General features: G+C 61.8%; 1 protein-coding gene across 4 annotated transcripts; it reads left to right on the top strand.

Moving 5' to 3' along the window:
• Nucleotides 1-84: 84 nt before the first annotated feature.
• MDFI (MyoD family inhibitor) lies at nt 85-15581 on the top strand. 4 transcript variants are annotated; one of them, XM_036317529.1, is made up of 5 exons: nt 85-348; nt 1851-1937; nt 8348-8530; nt 11424-11648; nt 13255-13386. In XM_036317529.1, the coding sequence occupies exons 2-5, from the start codon at nt 1862-1864 to the stop codon at nt 13377-13379; spliced, it is 609 nt and encodes a 202-aa protein (XP_036173422.1). In that variant the 5' UTR covers nt 85-348; nt 1851-1861; the 3' UTR covers nt 13380-13386. The 4 variants fall into 4 exon arrangements, with proteins under 4 accessions (XP_036173422.1, XP_036173423.1, XP_036173420.1 ...); XM_036317527.1 differs by lacking the exon at nt 13255-13386 and adding an exon at nt 14743-15581 and having other exon boundaries at nt 87-348; XM_036317528.1 differs by lacking the exons at nt 85-348; nt 13255-13386 and adding exons at nt 1621-1719; nt 14743-15581.
• Nucleotides 15582-16172: the final 591 nt, after the last annotated feature.

Genomic DNA, 16172 nt, shown 5'->3' with positions numbered 1-16172 from the left:
GGGCCCAGGTGAGCCTAAGCTGGTAAGAATGCAGCAGTGGCCAAGCCCGGGCGCGGGCGCGTCCCGGTGACTCAGCCCTTGCCAGGAAGGGGGAGTCCGCCCCATCTCCAGGGCTCCCAGACAGCAGCCGGATTGGATCGGGGCTGGCTCCCGGGCGCCAGGCTAAGCCCCCGCAGCAGGCAGCCCGGCCCCGGGAGCTGGACCCCTCCTCCCGGCCCGGGACCCCTCTTCGGGCTGCAGCCACCAGGGCTCCTCGCGGGACGCGGGCCCGGGTGGCGAGAGCGCGGCGGGCTCCGCGGGGCCCCGGCGATCTTGGCCCAGACGGCGCCGCGAGGACCTCCGAGCGCCGTAAGTAGCGACCGCGCGGGCCGGGGAAGTCCCTCGCTCGGCCCCGCGTCCCAGCCCCGGCGGCCGCGGGACGGGGCGAGCTGGCCTGGCGCCGCCGCCGCCTCCCTAATTACTCGCTGGCCTCGCGGTGCGGGGCCCGGACGCGGCTCGGAGGCGGCCGGTTGGCGTGGCGGGGACGCTGTCACCTCGCGGGCGCGCCCAGTCCCCACCCCACCCCCCCGCGGCCGCAGGGTCGGGGCCGGGGTCCCGGGGTCGTGCGGAGGGTCCCTGAACCCCCTTGGGCTGCCGTCGGCGGCTTCCTTCCTACCCCCGCGGCCCTGAGGAAGGGCCCAGCTCACAATTCCAGATGTGCCCCGCTGCCTGGCCTGGAAGGGCCCTTCTCTCCCCTTCCCCGCCCCCCCACACCTCGGAAGGCCCCGGGTTCCCGTCCGGAGCTGAAAGAAAGGCTGAGCTGGGAGAAGTGCGCTTTGCCTCCAAAGTTGGTTTCCTGACAGGTTCCCACGCGCATCTGGCGGGGGTGGGCGGGTTGGGGATGCTCAGAGCTGCTAGAGGACTGGGGGGGGGGGGGGGCTCGTCACTGACTCCTGGGGACAACCTCTGCGCTGGGCACGGCCTCTGCGAGCCCCGGACCCTGGCGCCCGGCTCAGGGTCCCCAGGGGCGGAGGGGGCGGGCAGAGGGTGTCCGGGGAACGTGACCGCTCCCATCTTTGGGGCAAGGAGATCTGGAGGCCACGAGGACCATTTAGCCCAAGTGGCTGTAGTCATCTCTCTCTCTCTCTCTCTCTCTCTCTCTCTCTCTCTCTCTCTCATTCTCCGGACTTTGCGCAAACTTTTGCAGAGTTTAGGACAGGCGTAGGGGAACGCGCAGCCCCTCGGGGCGCTGGGTCTGGGGGGCGGAGATTTGGGGAGACGGGCCCAGCTCTGCCAGCGCGGAAGAAACGCGTGGAGCCAGCTTCCTGTGGGGGCTCGGGCCGCGCGCCCCGCGGACAGACGCGTCCGGCCGACCGCGCGGGGGCAGGGACGCGGCGGGGGCGGGGCGGGGTGGGGGTGGGGTGGGGGCGGGGGCGGGCCGGGAGCGCTGGGACCGCGAGGAGGGGGCGGGGAGAGGGTGGGCCGGGGAGGAAGGGAGGCGCGAGGCCAGCAGGGAAGGCGGGAGGGGGCTGGAGGGAGGAGAGGAAGAAGGAAGGGGGCGCGCGGCGCGAGCTGGCGCCGAAATGGGAGAGCGGCGTGAGTGAAGAGGGGAGGGGGCGCGGGGCGGGCACCGGGAGCGGCGTGGCCCCTCGGCGGGGGCGCCCTGGGCAGGCGCGCATGGCAGGCCCGGCGCCGTGATCCCGGACGGACGGGCGAGAGCGGAGCGCGCAGCTTGCACGAGTAAGTTCGTCGGTGGCCGAACTGGACGGAGGAGGCGCTCGCCGGCGGCCGGATCGCCCCTGCCAGTCCCCGTCCCGGCACGCGCAGCGCGGGGAAGGTCGGCCCCACCCGCTGAGCCCTGTTTTCCGCAGGTCCCGGGCCGATGTCCCAGGTGAGTGGCCAGCACTCCCCTCATTGCGACGCTCCCCATGAAGCCCCCAGCGCAGCCCCCGGCCCAGGTACGTTGCGGGGGAGTGGGGTGGGGAGGGGGGAGGGAGGCTGGACCGGAGCGGGGTGGGAGGCTCCGTGGTGGGGAGGTGTAATTCTCCCCCCTTCTCCCTGAGACACGAGGAGACGGTTTCGGGGAGCTTTAGTGGAAGTGGGGGCCAGGGGTCTGGCTATCCGGGATGGGGTCCAAAACGAGTGGAGTGCCGGGGTGATGGGGGCAGGGCCCCAACGCAGCCGGGGCTGTGCCAAGTTGGCTCTAACTCCCCTCACTCCCAGCACCAGACACACACACACACACACACACACACACACACACACACACTGCAGGCCGTCGGTCTGCCTGGGGTTTGTGTCCCAGCCGTTTCTGCCCAGTGTGTAAATATTTATGGGGGCCTCAGGCGAGGGTGGGGGTGTCTGAGTCTTTCTCCCCTTCCCTTCCCCCAACCCAACCAGAGCCCAGAGCTTCCCGAAAACTTTTGTCTGCCTAAAGCGGCCGCAGGACCCGGCCCTCCCCTTCTTGCCATCTGTCTTGCTCGCCTTCCTCCCGGACCCGGGCCTGGCCAGTCCCCTTTGCTCCTACCCTGCACACACACACACACACACACACACATCTTCTCCCAGCTCACAGGGTCTGTGACCTCCCCGGGTTCCTGCAGGAGCCTCCCTGCCCAGGGAGGTTTGAGACTCCCTGAGGGTGGGAGCCCCATGGGCTGTGGCTCTCAGCGCCCCCCCCTCCCCCATCACCGTACAGATGTGAGCAGAGGCTCCCAGTGGAACACAGGGTCAGAAGTCGGGAACTTGTGGGATCTGTTCAGGGCAGAGGGCTGGGGTGCAGGAATATAAGCCCAGATTGCATGACTTCAATCCCAGCTCTAAGTGAGTCTAATTCATTTGCCTCTCTCTCTCTCTCTCTCTCTCTCTCTCTCTCTCTCTCTCTCTCTCACACACACACACACACACACACACACACACACACCCCACTCTCCCTTTCTCCCCCTTTGAGTAAGGATGGTCTGGTCCTGGACCTCTGACACGAACTCCCGGCCTGGCCTTGGACAAGTTCCTTCCCCTCTGGCCTCAGTCTCCACATCCGCCCATAGGAGCCTGTCTGCCTGCTGGGGGGCCTGTCCCAGCTTCCCAGGTCTGCCCAGTGAGAACCATGGCACTCTGCCCCCCGCCCTGCCAGGCCATGGAGGTGGGGGCCTCCTAGAACAGAGTGAGGACAAGCGGGGGATATCTGGCCAGGGGCCAGCTCATGAATGACACTAATGTTCCCGCTGCACGCGCCCCCCATAATCCTCAGATTCCCTCCTCTCTGTGGGCCCCTGGAGCAGGGGCTTCTGGGGAATAAGCTCTTCCAAGAACTGGGCTCCTTCAGGCTGGAGCGGGCTGGAGCCAGGGGCCCGGAAGGCTTTCTGGGTGCTGGGAACCTTCTCTCTCCTTCCCAGCTTCCCTCACCCCTCCTCTCTTTCTCAGCCTCCTTCTCTCCTATCCTCCCACTCCCTGCTTTCTTCCTCTGCTTATCTGTTTTCTCTGCCACCACCCCCCCACCCCCCAGTGCCTCTTTCCAAGATCCGCTCCCTGTGCGACCCACCCACTCTCAGTCCCGAAGGGAGAAGAGGGGCTAAAAGGCCAGGGGGACCCCTGGGAGGGTTGAGCCTGGGGCTGTAACTTGAGGCCCACAGCACCCCAGCGAGCCCCCTCCCCAGGCTGGGCTGAGCCAGACAATGTGGCTTTCATAACCGGAGGAGGCCTGGCTCTGCCGCCCTGGGAGCATGAGGCTGCTGCCCAGGAAGCCCAAACCGCAGGAGACCCAGCCAAAACCCCACAGACGCCTGAATCCGAGACCAGAATCCCCCACGCTCCCTGCTGAGCCCTGACAGCACAGCAAGGCCAGGGTGCTGCCCCCGGGGGCCCTGCTGGCGGGACAGCCAGGGAACAAGTCAGCCCTCCCTCAGCGGAGTCAGATGAAAATGGGGTGAAGGAGCCTCAGGGCAGCTCTGGTTGGGGCAGGTGGCCAAGCCCCCACACCCTTGGCGCCCCCAGTGGCTTCTCCCCACCCACCCCTTGAGAGCCCCAGAACCTGGCTCCCTAACCCACAGCAGATTTCTGCCCAGCACTGGGGCGTCACATTCCTGCTCTTGGTTCTAAATTGAATTTCCTGGGGAATTGGAGCCTTCAGACCTAAAATAAAACCAACCCAACCCAGCCCAACTGGCCAGCTCAGGCCCTCTCCAGTCCTCAGCCGGGTGGCCTGGGATTGTGACCAGGGTGTCACAACTAGGCATCAAGAGAGTCCACGTTCTCGCCTTCTTGGGGTTCAGAGCCAGTCACCACCCCCAGTCCTCACTGTCTCCTTCTCTCTCCTTCCCTGGCCTGGGCGATTCCAAGCTCCAGAGCTCAGTCCTCACCAACAGACCTTGCTGAGTCCCCCCTGCAGTGGTGCGAGATGAACAGTGACACTACTGCCAAGCAGAGCCAGGGAGGCTGCTGGGGGGGGGTGGGGGGGGAGAGGTTTGAGGGGCCAGGACTCCACTACCAGGTTATAGTGAACAGCAGGGGTGCTGAGTGCTGAGTTCTCAGTAAGTGGGACAGTTGGCTCGGGGCTCAGGGAAGGCCCTGGAGGAAGAGATGACGCTGGAGCTGGGATATGGAGGGTGGGTTGGATTGTGGGGTGGAAGAAAGGAACAATCTAAGCCTGAGGGGATGGGTCAGAAGGCCTGAGTCCATGGAGAGGTCAGTGTGCCTGGAACATGCAATCCTTGTCCATTGCTTATTGAAGGTCTAGAGCAGCCGTGGGCAAACTACGGCCCGCGGGCCGGATCCGGCCGTTTGAAATGAATAAAACTAAAAAAAAAGACCCTACCGTTTTATGTAATGATGTTTACTTTGAATTTATATTAGTTCACACAAACACTCCATCCATGCTTTTGTTCCGGCCCTCCGGTCCAGTTTAAGAACCCATTGTGGCCCTCGAGTCAAAAAGTTTGCCCACCCCTGGTCTAGAGTCTAGTCTCTAGACTGAGGCCTTGAATGTCAGGCCAGGGAGAGGCTGGAGTTCTGAGCAGAGCAGATCCTGGCCCTCCCTCTCTGCAGAGACGGTCAGAGCTCCCAGGGAGAAGCCCAGACCCACTGTCCACAAAGCCCGTGGAGAAGGCTGGGTGTGCAGGGCCTGGCTTTGCAGCTCCAGAACTGGGGCCCTGTGTCACTCCCCAGCCTTGGAGCGAACCCATCCCGCCTGGAAGAGGCCCCCCATTTCTTCTCAGTCCAGGAGCACCCTCTCCACTTGGTGGACAGCAGGCGGAGGGAGCCCACAGGTTCCCTGCTGCGATGGTGGGTCTCTCACGCTACCCTTTTGGGCTGATGGGTTTAAACATGATTTTTCCACCCTCTTCTCGGCTGTCTCTCCAGAGCTCAGGGCTCGGACCAGCGCCTTATCCTGTGTTAGGAATGAACGTGTGTCAGGCAACGGGGCTGTTGCCTTTCTGTACTTCCTGCTTGTACATGGGGACCCTGAGGAGTGCAGGGCTGGGGGCTTCTGCTCATTAGAAAGAGGTGGCCCTCTGCTCAGATGCAGCAGGTATGCAGCTGGCTGAGCCGATGGCACCTCCAGGAAGCCGGGCACAACTAGGGTCTTCAGCCCACCCCTGCCCCTTGGCAGGCGCCTTTAAGCAGAACATGAATTGCGCATGCACAGGCCTTCGCTGGCCACCCTTGCCTCCAGCCCACTCTGCATTTCTACCCTCTAGGGGACATCCTTCGGGCGTTTTCCTCAGAGATGCTCTCCCCTCGGGGCCTGGACAGCAGAGCCCCACAGTCACAAGAAGGAAAACTGGGCTCTTCCCACCTCGTGATGGTTGGGCACTTGGGCTTGCCTCGTGCCTGGCTTTTTTGCCCCGTGTGCCCTGGCGAGGGCTGTTTCTTGGTCCAGCATCTTGGCCTCAGGCCCTCTGGGCAGCATCTGATTCTCAGATCAGGTCTTCCTGCCGCTTCTCTTCCTTCTCATTCTGCCTTTGGTTCTCCGGGCACTCAGCTGCTCCCCTCCGCTGCCCCTCCTGACCCAGGAGAGCTGTCCCTTTGTTTCCAGGCCAAGGTGCCTGAACTGGATTCTCTCTCCTGGTTATGTGAGGAGGGCAGGTGGGGGGCTGGAGGGTGGAAGTGCTCCTGAATGGCCCGCAGGCCAGGACGCTGCTGAGCCTCTCATTGCTCTCTGAACCCCTGAGATCAGCGTTAGGAGCCCCCGTCACACACAGGGCAACCCAAGTCCTGGTAACGTGCCCGAACTGGTACCTGGGGAAACCAGGGCGTGGATCTTACGGCTTCTCGCTCAGAAGTCTTCCTTTTACCACAGGGAGCATCAGCCTCCCCGTTCAGGGCCAGAGGCCGGAGCCTGCCGGCCCCCTTCTTTCCAGGGAATTAGGACCCAAGCCCTGCTCCCCGCCTTCACGCACAACCTGGGCCTCCGCCCTGAACGTCTCGTGTGAGCTGCTGCAGCCGCGCTCAGGGCGAGGAGAGGCCCATCGAGCAGGCAGCCTCTCCTCCCTCGTGTCATCGCCACTCGCCTTCCCCACCCCGTCCCAGGTCCCAGCCTTGTGACCTTCCAGAAGCCATCTGACCTCTCTCTCCTTACTCAGGGTGAGGGGGTTCTCAACGGCCCAGAGTGGGTAGGGCTGGACGGAGCCCACCCCGTCTCCGCGGAGCAGCAGGGGCCACCATGAGGGGTTCCCAACACATGACTCTGGTGTCCCCCAGAAGTCACTGGCGCCCCAGCCCCTTCCGCCTCTGGCCCTGGCTCCTGGCTCCAGGCAGGGCCTGTGTTTCCCTGGGCAGCAGTGAGAGTGAGCATGCCCTCTGTGCTCCCCCCTGGGGCCTCCAGGGCCTGGCCCCCTGGTCATAGGAGACCAGGGTCTTGGAAACAAGAATTGCTCAGGGCTCTCTGAAGGTCAAGAGCCATAGAAGGATGCTCAGGGCCCAGGGAGGCAGTGAGCCCCTGAGAGTCCCCCCCTCTCTTCTCCCCGAACCTGCATGCCCAACCTTCATTATCTCCCTCCTCTCTTTCCCCCGCTCCTTTTGGAGACAGCTCAGAGAGGTGCCCCATATGTAAGCCCCAGTGTTCCTCACCGTTGATCTGTTTCTATTGCCAAGACTAGGTTTTGCCGCTCTCTGTCCCTCTGGGGCGCCTCTCTCTCGGCCTCTGTGATGTGTGTCCGCATGGCTGTATTTTACTTTCCGGGGTTCACCGCCCATTCCTTCCATCTTTCTCTGTCTCCCCGAGTCCCTCTCCTCTCCCTGTGCCCTTTTGGTTTGTGTCCCTCTGAGCCTCTTGTTTCTATGTCTCCCTGCCCCCCATATGGCATGTGGGGCACCCTCTCGAGGCCCCCATCTTCCCACTGCACAGCCTGAGGTCTGCGGAGGCTCAGGCTGCACCCTGCACCCTGTAATTGCCCAGTCTGCTCCTTGGCCCCGTGACCCTGCCTTCACCCCCCTGCGCCCTACCTCCCGCAGGCCTTCCCACACCCTGTGAGAACTAGGGCCCCTTTCTGACTCCCCCCTCCACTGCCCATCCCCCCAACCTTTCCCCCGGGCCCAGGGGCCCAGTCCTGCCGCCTGCCGCCTGGGGAGCTGTGGGTTTGAAGGTGGCTCCCTTCCTTCCTTCCGCCCACCGTGCAGAGGGCTGAGCTGGTGACTGTAATTACATGTGGCTGCAGCCGCCTCTTCCCAGCCCTCTCATCCTCTCCCTGTCGCTCCTGCCCCTCCAATCCAGGCCTCAGCCTTCCCCTCACCCTAGGTTTTCTCGAACTCTTTCTCTTGCTGTCTTCCCCTCTCTGACCCAATTTCTCACTGTCTGTCTCCCTCTCGCTCAGCCTGTATCGCGCTCCCTTCTCCTTCGCCTCTGCCTCTGACCCTGTCTTATCTCTCTCTCCATCGCTACTCTCGCTCTGTTGCTGAGTCTCCCTCCTGTCGCAGGCTGCCTGTCACTGGATTTCTGGGGCTCTCCCCTTCCGTGCCCAATCCCCGCCTTCTGCTGCTCTATCTCTGCTTCTACCTGTCACTGTCCCTTTGATTCCTTCTCTCTCGCGGTCACTCCTGGTGCCTGTCCCTATCTCTCCATCGCTGACCATCTGGCTGTTCTCTCCTGCACTGTGTTTCTCCTCCTTCTCCTGACACCACACATACACGCATGCACACACATGCGCAGGCACACACGAGCACACGCTCACACACCCTTGCTCACTCACGCGCTGTGGTTTGGGAGTCTATTTTGGAGTCTGGCACTGTTGCCAGGTAGGGTAAAGGCTGGGTAACTGTACAAAGAGACCAAGAATGGGGGCTCACAGCAATCCGGGCTGCAGGGAGGGGACCAGGGCTGGGCACACAGGAGGGCAACGGGAAACACCTCGCTCATCTGCTTTTTCCCCAGCCCAGTCCCCATTGCCCCTGCCTGGGCTGGAGGCAGGAACAGGACCCACTCACCCTGTGGAGGCAGTGCTAGAAGAGGGCTCCCTGGAGGAGGAGGCACCCCCCATGCCTCAAGGCAATGGCCCTGGGGCCCCCCAGGCCCTGGACAGCACTGACCTCGACATCCCCACAGAAGCTGTGACACGTGAGTCCTAGGGGGCCGGGGAGTTGGGGTGGCAACTCGAAGGGGTGACAGTGGGGAATGCAGTCCAGACGGGCTGGCAGAACTGCAGTGGGTGCTCTTGGGAACCTGGCACAGAGCCGGGCCTGGAGGGTGGGCAGTGGAGACGTGCATGGCACAGTCACTGTCCTTTCTGTCTAGGAAGATCTCCACGCACAGGATGGTTAGTATAACATTAGTTCAAAATGAGTGTGCACAGGCGAAGGACCTCAGGAACCCGGCAACATGGTGCAGGACAAGAGAGTCTGGGGCTCAGGAAAGAGGCACAGGGACCAGGGAGGGGCAGCCAGAGCCCAGCGCAGCACTAGCCTTCAGCGTATCCAGGGCGAAAGGAAGGAGAGAAGCCCCCCGTTGATCTGGGCAGAAAGGAGCAAAATTCTGTCTCGTTCCCAGGCTTGGTTTGAGGTCTCCAAGGAGGTTCTGGGAGGAAGAGCATTCTCCATCTTCACCCTCGAGCAGGGGAGAGGGGCAGCCAGAACTGATTTGTAATTACTACTAAGATGCCCAAATCTGCAGGCACAGTTGTACTTTCCAACTTTCTTTCCCTGAATGATCCCAAGGGCTGTCCAGCCTGCTGTTGTCAAGCAGCAGCTTGGCTATTGTCAAGCCCATTTTACAGACCAGAAAACTGAGGCGCAGAGAACCACTCACCCTGGACATAAGCTGGGGGACTCAGGTCTCCTGACCCAGTGCTCTTTCCTGGGCCTGCCCACCCGGCTGGCACGCTGAGCCGGGAGCCGCCGCTGCCAGGCAGGGCATCTGGGGCGAAGTTGGACTCCCTGGAAGTAGGGTTGCTAAATCCTGCTCGCACACTGCCCTCAGCCCCCTCCAAACATGCCTACCAGCAGAATTGAGGGAAAGAGGTCAGCACAGTGACCAGTCTGGGTGGGAGTTGGACAGTCACTCCTGTGTCTATGGGCCCTGAGTGTTTGCTCTGTGACTCAGTCCCCCTGGTCACTCCACTGCTCTGGCCACAGGCAAGCTCTGTGTCTGCCACACCCCCCAGGGCCCTCAGCTCACCACACATGCCCGCCCTCTGGTCACTGTGCCATGTTTAGGCAGCAGGGCAGGGGGCACTGAGGCCGGCCAAGGATTCAGCTCAGTCACCCCCATGGGGCCAAGAGGTGGGGGCATGATGATTCAGGCCTGGCCACTTCCCTTACCCCTGTTTACCCAGATGCAGGCACCAGCCACGCCTCAGGGTGGAAGGCTTCCAGCACCGAGCCTCTCCAGAGCCCGGTCTCCCATCCCGCCAGACTCCCCACCTTTCTGCTCCTTCCTCCCAACCTCCATCCCCTCCCCCTCCCTCTCCTAGACGTGGACTCTTGGCGAGTTTTATCCTCCAGGGCCTCAGTTTTGCCACCTGTGAAATGGGGCTAATAATAGGTTTCTCCTGATACTCAAAGACATCACTACACATAAAGCTCTTAGCACTGTGCCTGGCACCAGTCACAGCTCAAAACATGCCAACCACTAGCTATGAGCATAATTACTGATGGATGTGCTAGAAGCAGCTTGTTCCCCAGTCCCTCGCCTCCCAATCTCTGCCCCCTCCTTGCCTGTGGCCTGTGAGCTTCAGCTTCTAGGCTGGTCCACCTCTGACAGGAGCTGTGGGCCTTGGACAAGTTACTGTACCTCTCTGGGACTCAGTTTCCTCGTCCATAAGGGAGGATACAGCCCAGGGGCAATACCCAGAGGATCCAGCAAGAGAGTAATTAGCAGGTCAAGGGCTTAGCTAGTGGCCGACAAGCAGTAAGTGCTCCGTGGTGTGGCTACTGCCATTCCCAGAATGCCCAGCCCCTCGCCAGGCACTGAGGCTGCCTTCCCTTCTCCGTCTCCAGCCCCCCTCACCGCCCACCCCCACCCCCCCGACCCCCATCTCCTCCTACCACAGTTCAAACACAGAGGCCAGGCCGGGGGGGAGTTGGGGGACCAGGCCCCAGCACCTGAGAGTTGGAAGTTCCCCATGTTTACAGAGGCCCTCGGGCCCATGGGTCCTGCCCGGGTCCTGCCCTGAGGGCTCCCAGTGCTAGTGCCCCTTCTCAGCCCCCTCCCCCAACACACAGCTGCCCTCATGGCTTATGAACAGCACTGCCTTTCAGGTGAGCAGACCTGAGTGGGTGAGGGAAGAACTGGGTGTTTGGGGGGCTCTCTGGGGCCAGCTTCCCTGCACCTCGCTGATAAAGCTGAAGTCTAGTCCCTCAGCCTGCGAAGGGGACTCGGGGGCTCCTGGCCTCAGAGGTCTCCCCGCTGGCCTCCCTCTTCCCTTCTCTCCCTCCTCACCCAGACCCCAAGGCCCCTCAGCAAACTCTCGCCAGCCACCCCACAGAGGCCGACAGGGCAGGGCATGGAGGAGAGGAGATGGAGGGGCTGCTGTGAGGAGCCCCTGAATTCCAGACCAGGCCTTCATCTCCAAACAGATGTTTCTAATAACTCACCCAGCGGAGAAGGGCAAAAACAGCTGGGGGCTTGGCAGAGGCCGGAGTGAAGGTTAACTACTTCACTGCTGTCCTCCCACCCCAGCCAGACTGTCCCGGTCCCTCCCCCAACCGCCACCTCTCCTGCCCAAATCCCAGGACCCCGAGTCAGGAGAATGGATGTCACGTCGGGAGGAGTGGGTCCAGCACTCTGAGCCCCCCTTGGACCTCTGACTTCTGGAATGAGCACCGGCCCGGGAGTCCGGAGCCAGGCTCCACGCTGCTGCTATTTCCTGGTGGGCCTCTGGGCAAGTCAGTTCTGCTCTCGGGCCTCAGTTTCCTCATCTGAAGTGAACTGTGGGGTGCATGAGGACAAAGCAGGCAGGAGGGGAATGCAGCCGGGCTCCCAACTCCATCCCCCTTTCTCATCATCTCTCCAGGCCAGCCTCAGGGGAACCCCTTGGGCTGCACCCCACTACTGGCGAATGGCTCTGGCCACCCCTTGGAGCTGGGCGGCGCCAGGCGGGCGGGGAATGGTGCCCTGGGTGGCCCCAAGGCCCACCGGAAGCTGCAGGCTCACCCATCTCTCGCCAGCCAGGGCAGCAAGAAGAGCAAGGGCAGCACCAAATCCGCTGCCTCCCAGATCCCTCTCCAGGCACAGGAAGGTGAGTACCCACCTCTCCCTCGAGGGGCCTCCAAAGCCGGTTCCTCAAGGCGTGACCCAGGGACCAGCAGCAGTGTCTTCACCGGGCTCCTGGGTACCAGTCCGGGCCCCAGACTAGGGCCGCTGGATCTGAGCCTCTGGGTGGGGCAGGAGCCAGGGTCTAACAAGCCCTCCAGGGAGTCTGATGCAAGACTCAAGTCTGAGAACTTTGCAAAGGTGGTTGGAGGCAAATGTGCCTTCTCAAGGCCAACCCCTTCCCACCCCTGCTCTCCCAGAGTTTCTGTTACAAGGAACGGAGCCAGGTGGCCTAATCCAGCTTAAGCCGTCCCGTTTCTGGAAACAGAAATTTTCCTCGAGGAGTGGACCATCTGTTTAGTGAGAGCAGACAGAACACCTGGCAGAATAGAACGGTGCACCATTTAGACGCTTGATTGGGAAGGTCGGCAGGGGCTACAAGGTGCAGTGGGAGGTCAGGAACCTGGATACACCAGCCATTGTTCTTGCAACACCCAGGCCTTCTGCAGGGCCACGCTGGGCAAGCAACTGCCCCTCCCTCCTCCCCCAACATCAATTCAGCATGAGTCCCAGCTGCCTGTAGCTTAGTGGTGCTTGACCTTTACCCCAGACTTTTTAAGTGATTCCTGTCCATGTTGCGGGACTCTGACCTCGTTCTCTGCAAACAGGACTCAGTGCACACATTTGCACATACGTATTCATAAACCTCCCCACTTCGCAGAGCAGATTCCGCCCAGTTAATTTATGAAAGAGGTATTCATTCATTACAGTGTAGTGAGCACTGCTATGAACCAGGCTCTGTGCTATGTGCTGGGTACCCAGTCCATGGCCTCATAAGCTCTCATGAGAGAGACACTTCAGGGAATCACCACATGGTGTGATAAATCGTGATGAAGCCACACACAGGGGATTATGGGAGCCCAGGGGACACCCACTCCAGCCCAGAAAGCCAGGGAGGGGAGTCTAGGAAGGCCCTGGAGGAGTCTGAGCAAGGCTTAAAGGTTGAGAAGGAGGATCTAGTGAGGGATTTAGCAAAGAGGTGAGAAATGGCTGGAGTGGCTAGATTATGAAGTTCAAGGTGAGGAATGGTGGGAGGTGAGACTCCAGGCCAGGCCAGGGCCAGGAGGCGGGGATGCCTTGCAAACTATGCCCAGTGGACTTCGATTATCGATTATCGGGAGGACAATAGGAAGCCACTGAGGGTTTCAAGCAAGGTGGTGACCTCATCAGAGCTGGAAGAGAAAACGCCCTTCTTCAGTTTGCAGATAGCTTGCAGGGTTCCAGCTGTACCAGACCCCACTCCCCCCTCACAGGAAAGGGCCGGGGGAGTCAGACCCTCCGGGGCAGTGTGAGACTCCCACAGGACCAGCAGCCTGTGCCAGGGGCTACCTGCTCAGGGGATGTGGACTTTCTGCCCCTTGGCCTGGCCCCTGGCAGGGGTGCCAGCTCAGCATCCTGGCAGCACACTGGGCGCTTCAGAGTGTGGACACCAGAGCCAGCCTGCCTGGGTTCAGGTCCCAGCACCACCACTGACCGGCTGGGTGCCCATGAGCGGGCTCCTGCCTTAATTCACTTACCGTGTATTTACTCAGCACCCACCATGTGTCCAGCACTGTTCTGGGGACAAAGATGCCTGCCCCTGTGGAGCGCACAGCTTAGTGGGAGGAAAAGCTGTGTAGTGCGGTGGAAAGTGACAAGTCCTACCGGGGCCAGGTGAAGGAGGCCAGGGCAAGGGGGTGGGGGTGCCGGAATGGGGGTGCTGGGGCGGGCGGGCAGGTTGCATTATTAAAGAGGGTGGCATTGGGGCCCTGAAGGAGGGGAGGGAATGAGCACCAGCATTCATCTGGGGCCAGAGCATTCCAGGTTGGGGGTGGGGCGGGGGAGTAGTGCCTGCTCGAGGAGGAGCAGGCTGTGTGGCCACAGCAGGGACACAGGGGACAGAGTGGGGGAGTGAACCCAATCACGTGGACCCATGGGGGCCATTCTGAGCTTTTTAGCTTTTACTCTCAGTGAGGCAGAAGCCACGGGAGGGTTCTGAGCACAGGAGGGACAGAGGGACAGAGTCCCATCAAAGTATTTAAGGGCCCTGGTGTGTGGGGTGTAGATGGCTGGAGGGGGAGTCAAAGGCAGGGAGTGGAGAAGCAGCTGCCCTGGCAGAGATTAGCAGCGTGGGAGGATTCTGGCCACACACACACACACACACACATATATATATATATATAATTTTATATTTTTATTGATTTCAGAGAGGAGGGAGAGGGAGAGAGAAATAGGAACATTAGTGATGAGAGAGAATCATTGATTGGCTGCCTCCTGCATGCCCCACACTGGGGATGGAGCCTACAACCCGGGCATGTTCCCTGACTGGGAATCAAACCCGAACTGTGACCCCCGCCCCTTCCCCCTTGGTTCATAGATCGAGGCTCAACCACTGAGCCATGCTGCCCGGCTCTCTGGCGATATTTTGAAGTGCTTTCTCTGCCTCGGTTTCTTTTTTTTTTTTTTAATGTGTCTTTTTTTAAAAAATATATTTTATTGATTTTTTTACAGAGAGGAAGGGAGATAGAGAGTTAGAAACATCGATGAGAGAGAAACATCGATCAGCTGCCTCCTGCACACCTCCCACTGGGGATATGCCTGCAACCCAGGTACATGCCCTTGACCGGAATCGAACCTGGGACCCCTCAGTCCGCAGGCGGACACTCCATCCACTGAGCCAAACCGGTTTCTTGATCTGTAGAGTGGGGTTAATAGTAGTCCCACCTCATGGAGTTGTGCAAGTTTAAACAAGTTTAATTCATGCCCAGCACTTAGAACAGTCATCAGTCTGTGCCCGTTGGGTAAGTGACTAGGGAGGGTGAGAGCTCAGGACCCGGACGCCTGGCGGACCCCCCACGCCAGCTGACCGGGTGGGTGGGGGTCAGCCACTCTCTGTGCCTAAGCAGGCTCCTCACAGCCCCACTTCCCGGAGCCACTGGTTGCTCCAGCTTAATCGCTGCCGGGCACTGAGCGCTGCGTGACCGCGGTGGCTGGGCCCTGCCCCGGCCTCACCCCCACCCGCCCTCCCGCGCCCCCCGCAGACTGCTGCGTGCACTGCATCCTGTCCTGCCTGTTCTGCGAGTTCCTGACGCTGTGCAACATCGTCCTGGACTGCGCCACGTGCGGCTCCTGCAGCTCCGAGGACTCGTGCCTCTGCTGCTGCTGCTGCGGCTCCGGCGAGTGCGCCGACTGCGACCTGCCCTGCGACCTGGACTGCGGCATCCTGGACGCCTGCTGCGAGTCGGCCGACTGCCTGGAGATCTGCATGGAGTGCTGCGGGCTCTGCTTCTCCTCCTGACCGCCCCCCGCAGGCTCCGGGCGGCCCGGGCCGTCGCTCCCAGCAGATCGGCCCCCTCCCGTCCTCCCGCCCCCGCCCGTGACCGCCCAGAACCCCAGCCCAGTGGGGGGGGGGGGCGCTCCGGGGACCACCTCATTCCCGGGAGCTGGGCCCGGGGCGCAGAGCCCGTCCTCCCGGCCCGGGACCTGGCGGCGGGGGGTTAGGGTGGGGTCCGCTCGGGGACGGCGGCGCGGAACACTGTGAACGCCGGGGGAGGGCAGGGGCGTGGGAGGCGGGCTGTGCGCTCCTCTACCTCTCCCTGCCCCCGGCGCCCGCCTCCCGCTGCGCCCAGGCTGAGAGCGCAGCAAAATGTGAAAAGAGGCGCCCACCCCGCCCTCAGCCAGCCCCTCCCTGCTCCTCTTTCCTGGGCTTTGGGGGTGGGGGTGGGGTGACCCATACAGTGACCTCAGCGCGCAGAGCTGGGCTCGGACCTGGGCGGGGTGGGAGCGGGAAGGGTATAGAAACGACTGGAAGGGGAGAGAGGGGATGGAGGGAGGGTCTGTTCTATTTGTCGCTGTAAATAAAGGTATTTGTCATCTCCGATTTCCTGGGGACTCTAAGTAACATGCAGGGACCACGACTCTGAAAAGCAAACACTCCCCACACCCCTATGAAGCACCGGTTGAGGCTTGGGGGAACGGGAGGGGGAGGGGCTTTCCTTCTTCCCTCCCTCTTCTTGCTTCTCAGTTAAGGGAGAAATGGGCACCACCTCCCCACCGTTATTCCCTATTCCCTCCAAAGGGAAGGGAGGTCCGGAAAGGGAAGAGTTAACCCTTGGCATAGACTTAGCAGATGTGTCCAGCCTCCTGCGAACTCCAGCCATTCCCAGCCATGGCTCCAACTCCAAGGGTGGCACCTATGTCTGTGGCAGAGCCATGTCCAGGGGAGGGGTGACCCTGGGCCCAGCACAGCCTGAGCTTGCCCTGGGCTGCACTGGGAGACTTGGGTGGGGGTCACGGCCCAGTTCAGTCACCTCCAAAAAGAAACTGGACTGGCAGGGGCCTCCCAGGCAAGTGTGCAGGGCCCTTGGCGTGCAGGGCAGGGGCAGGCCTGAGCACTGCAGGTCCCCCTGGGGCAGGGGACGCTGACAGCGGGATTGCCGGCTGGACTGAGCCTCTCCCACCCCATCCCAGA

Source organism: Myotis myotis, unplaced genomic scaffold (genome assembly GCF_014108235.1).
Source record: "Myotis myotis isolate mMyoMyo1 unplaced genomic scaffold, mMyoMyo1.p scaffold_m19_p_7, whole genome shotgun sequence".
In the NCBI taxonomy this organism is placed as follows: domain Eukaryota; kingdom Metazoa; phylum Chordata; class Mammalia; order Chiroptera; family Vespertilionidae; genus Myotis; species Myotis myotis.
The sequence above is the reverse complement of the archived record's forward strand: the minus strand, read 5'-3'. Positions and strand labels throughout refer to the sequence as shown.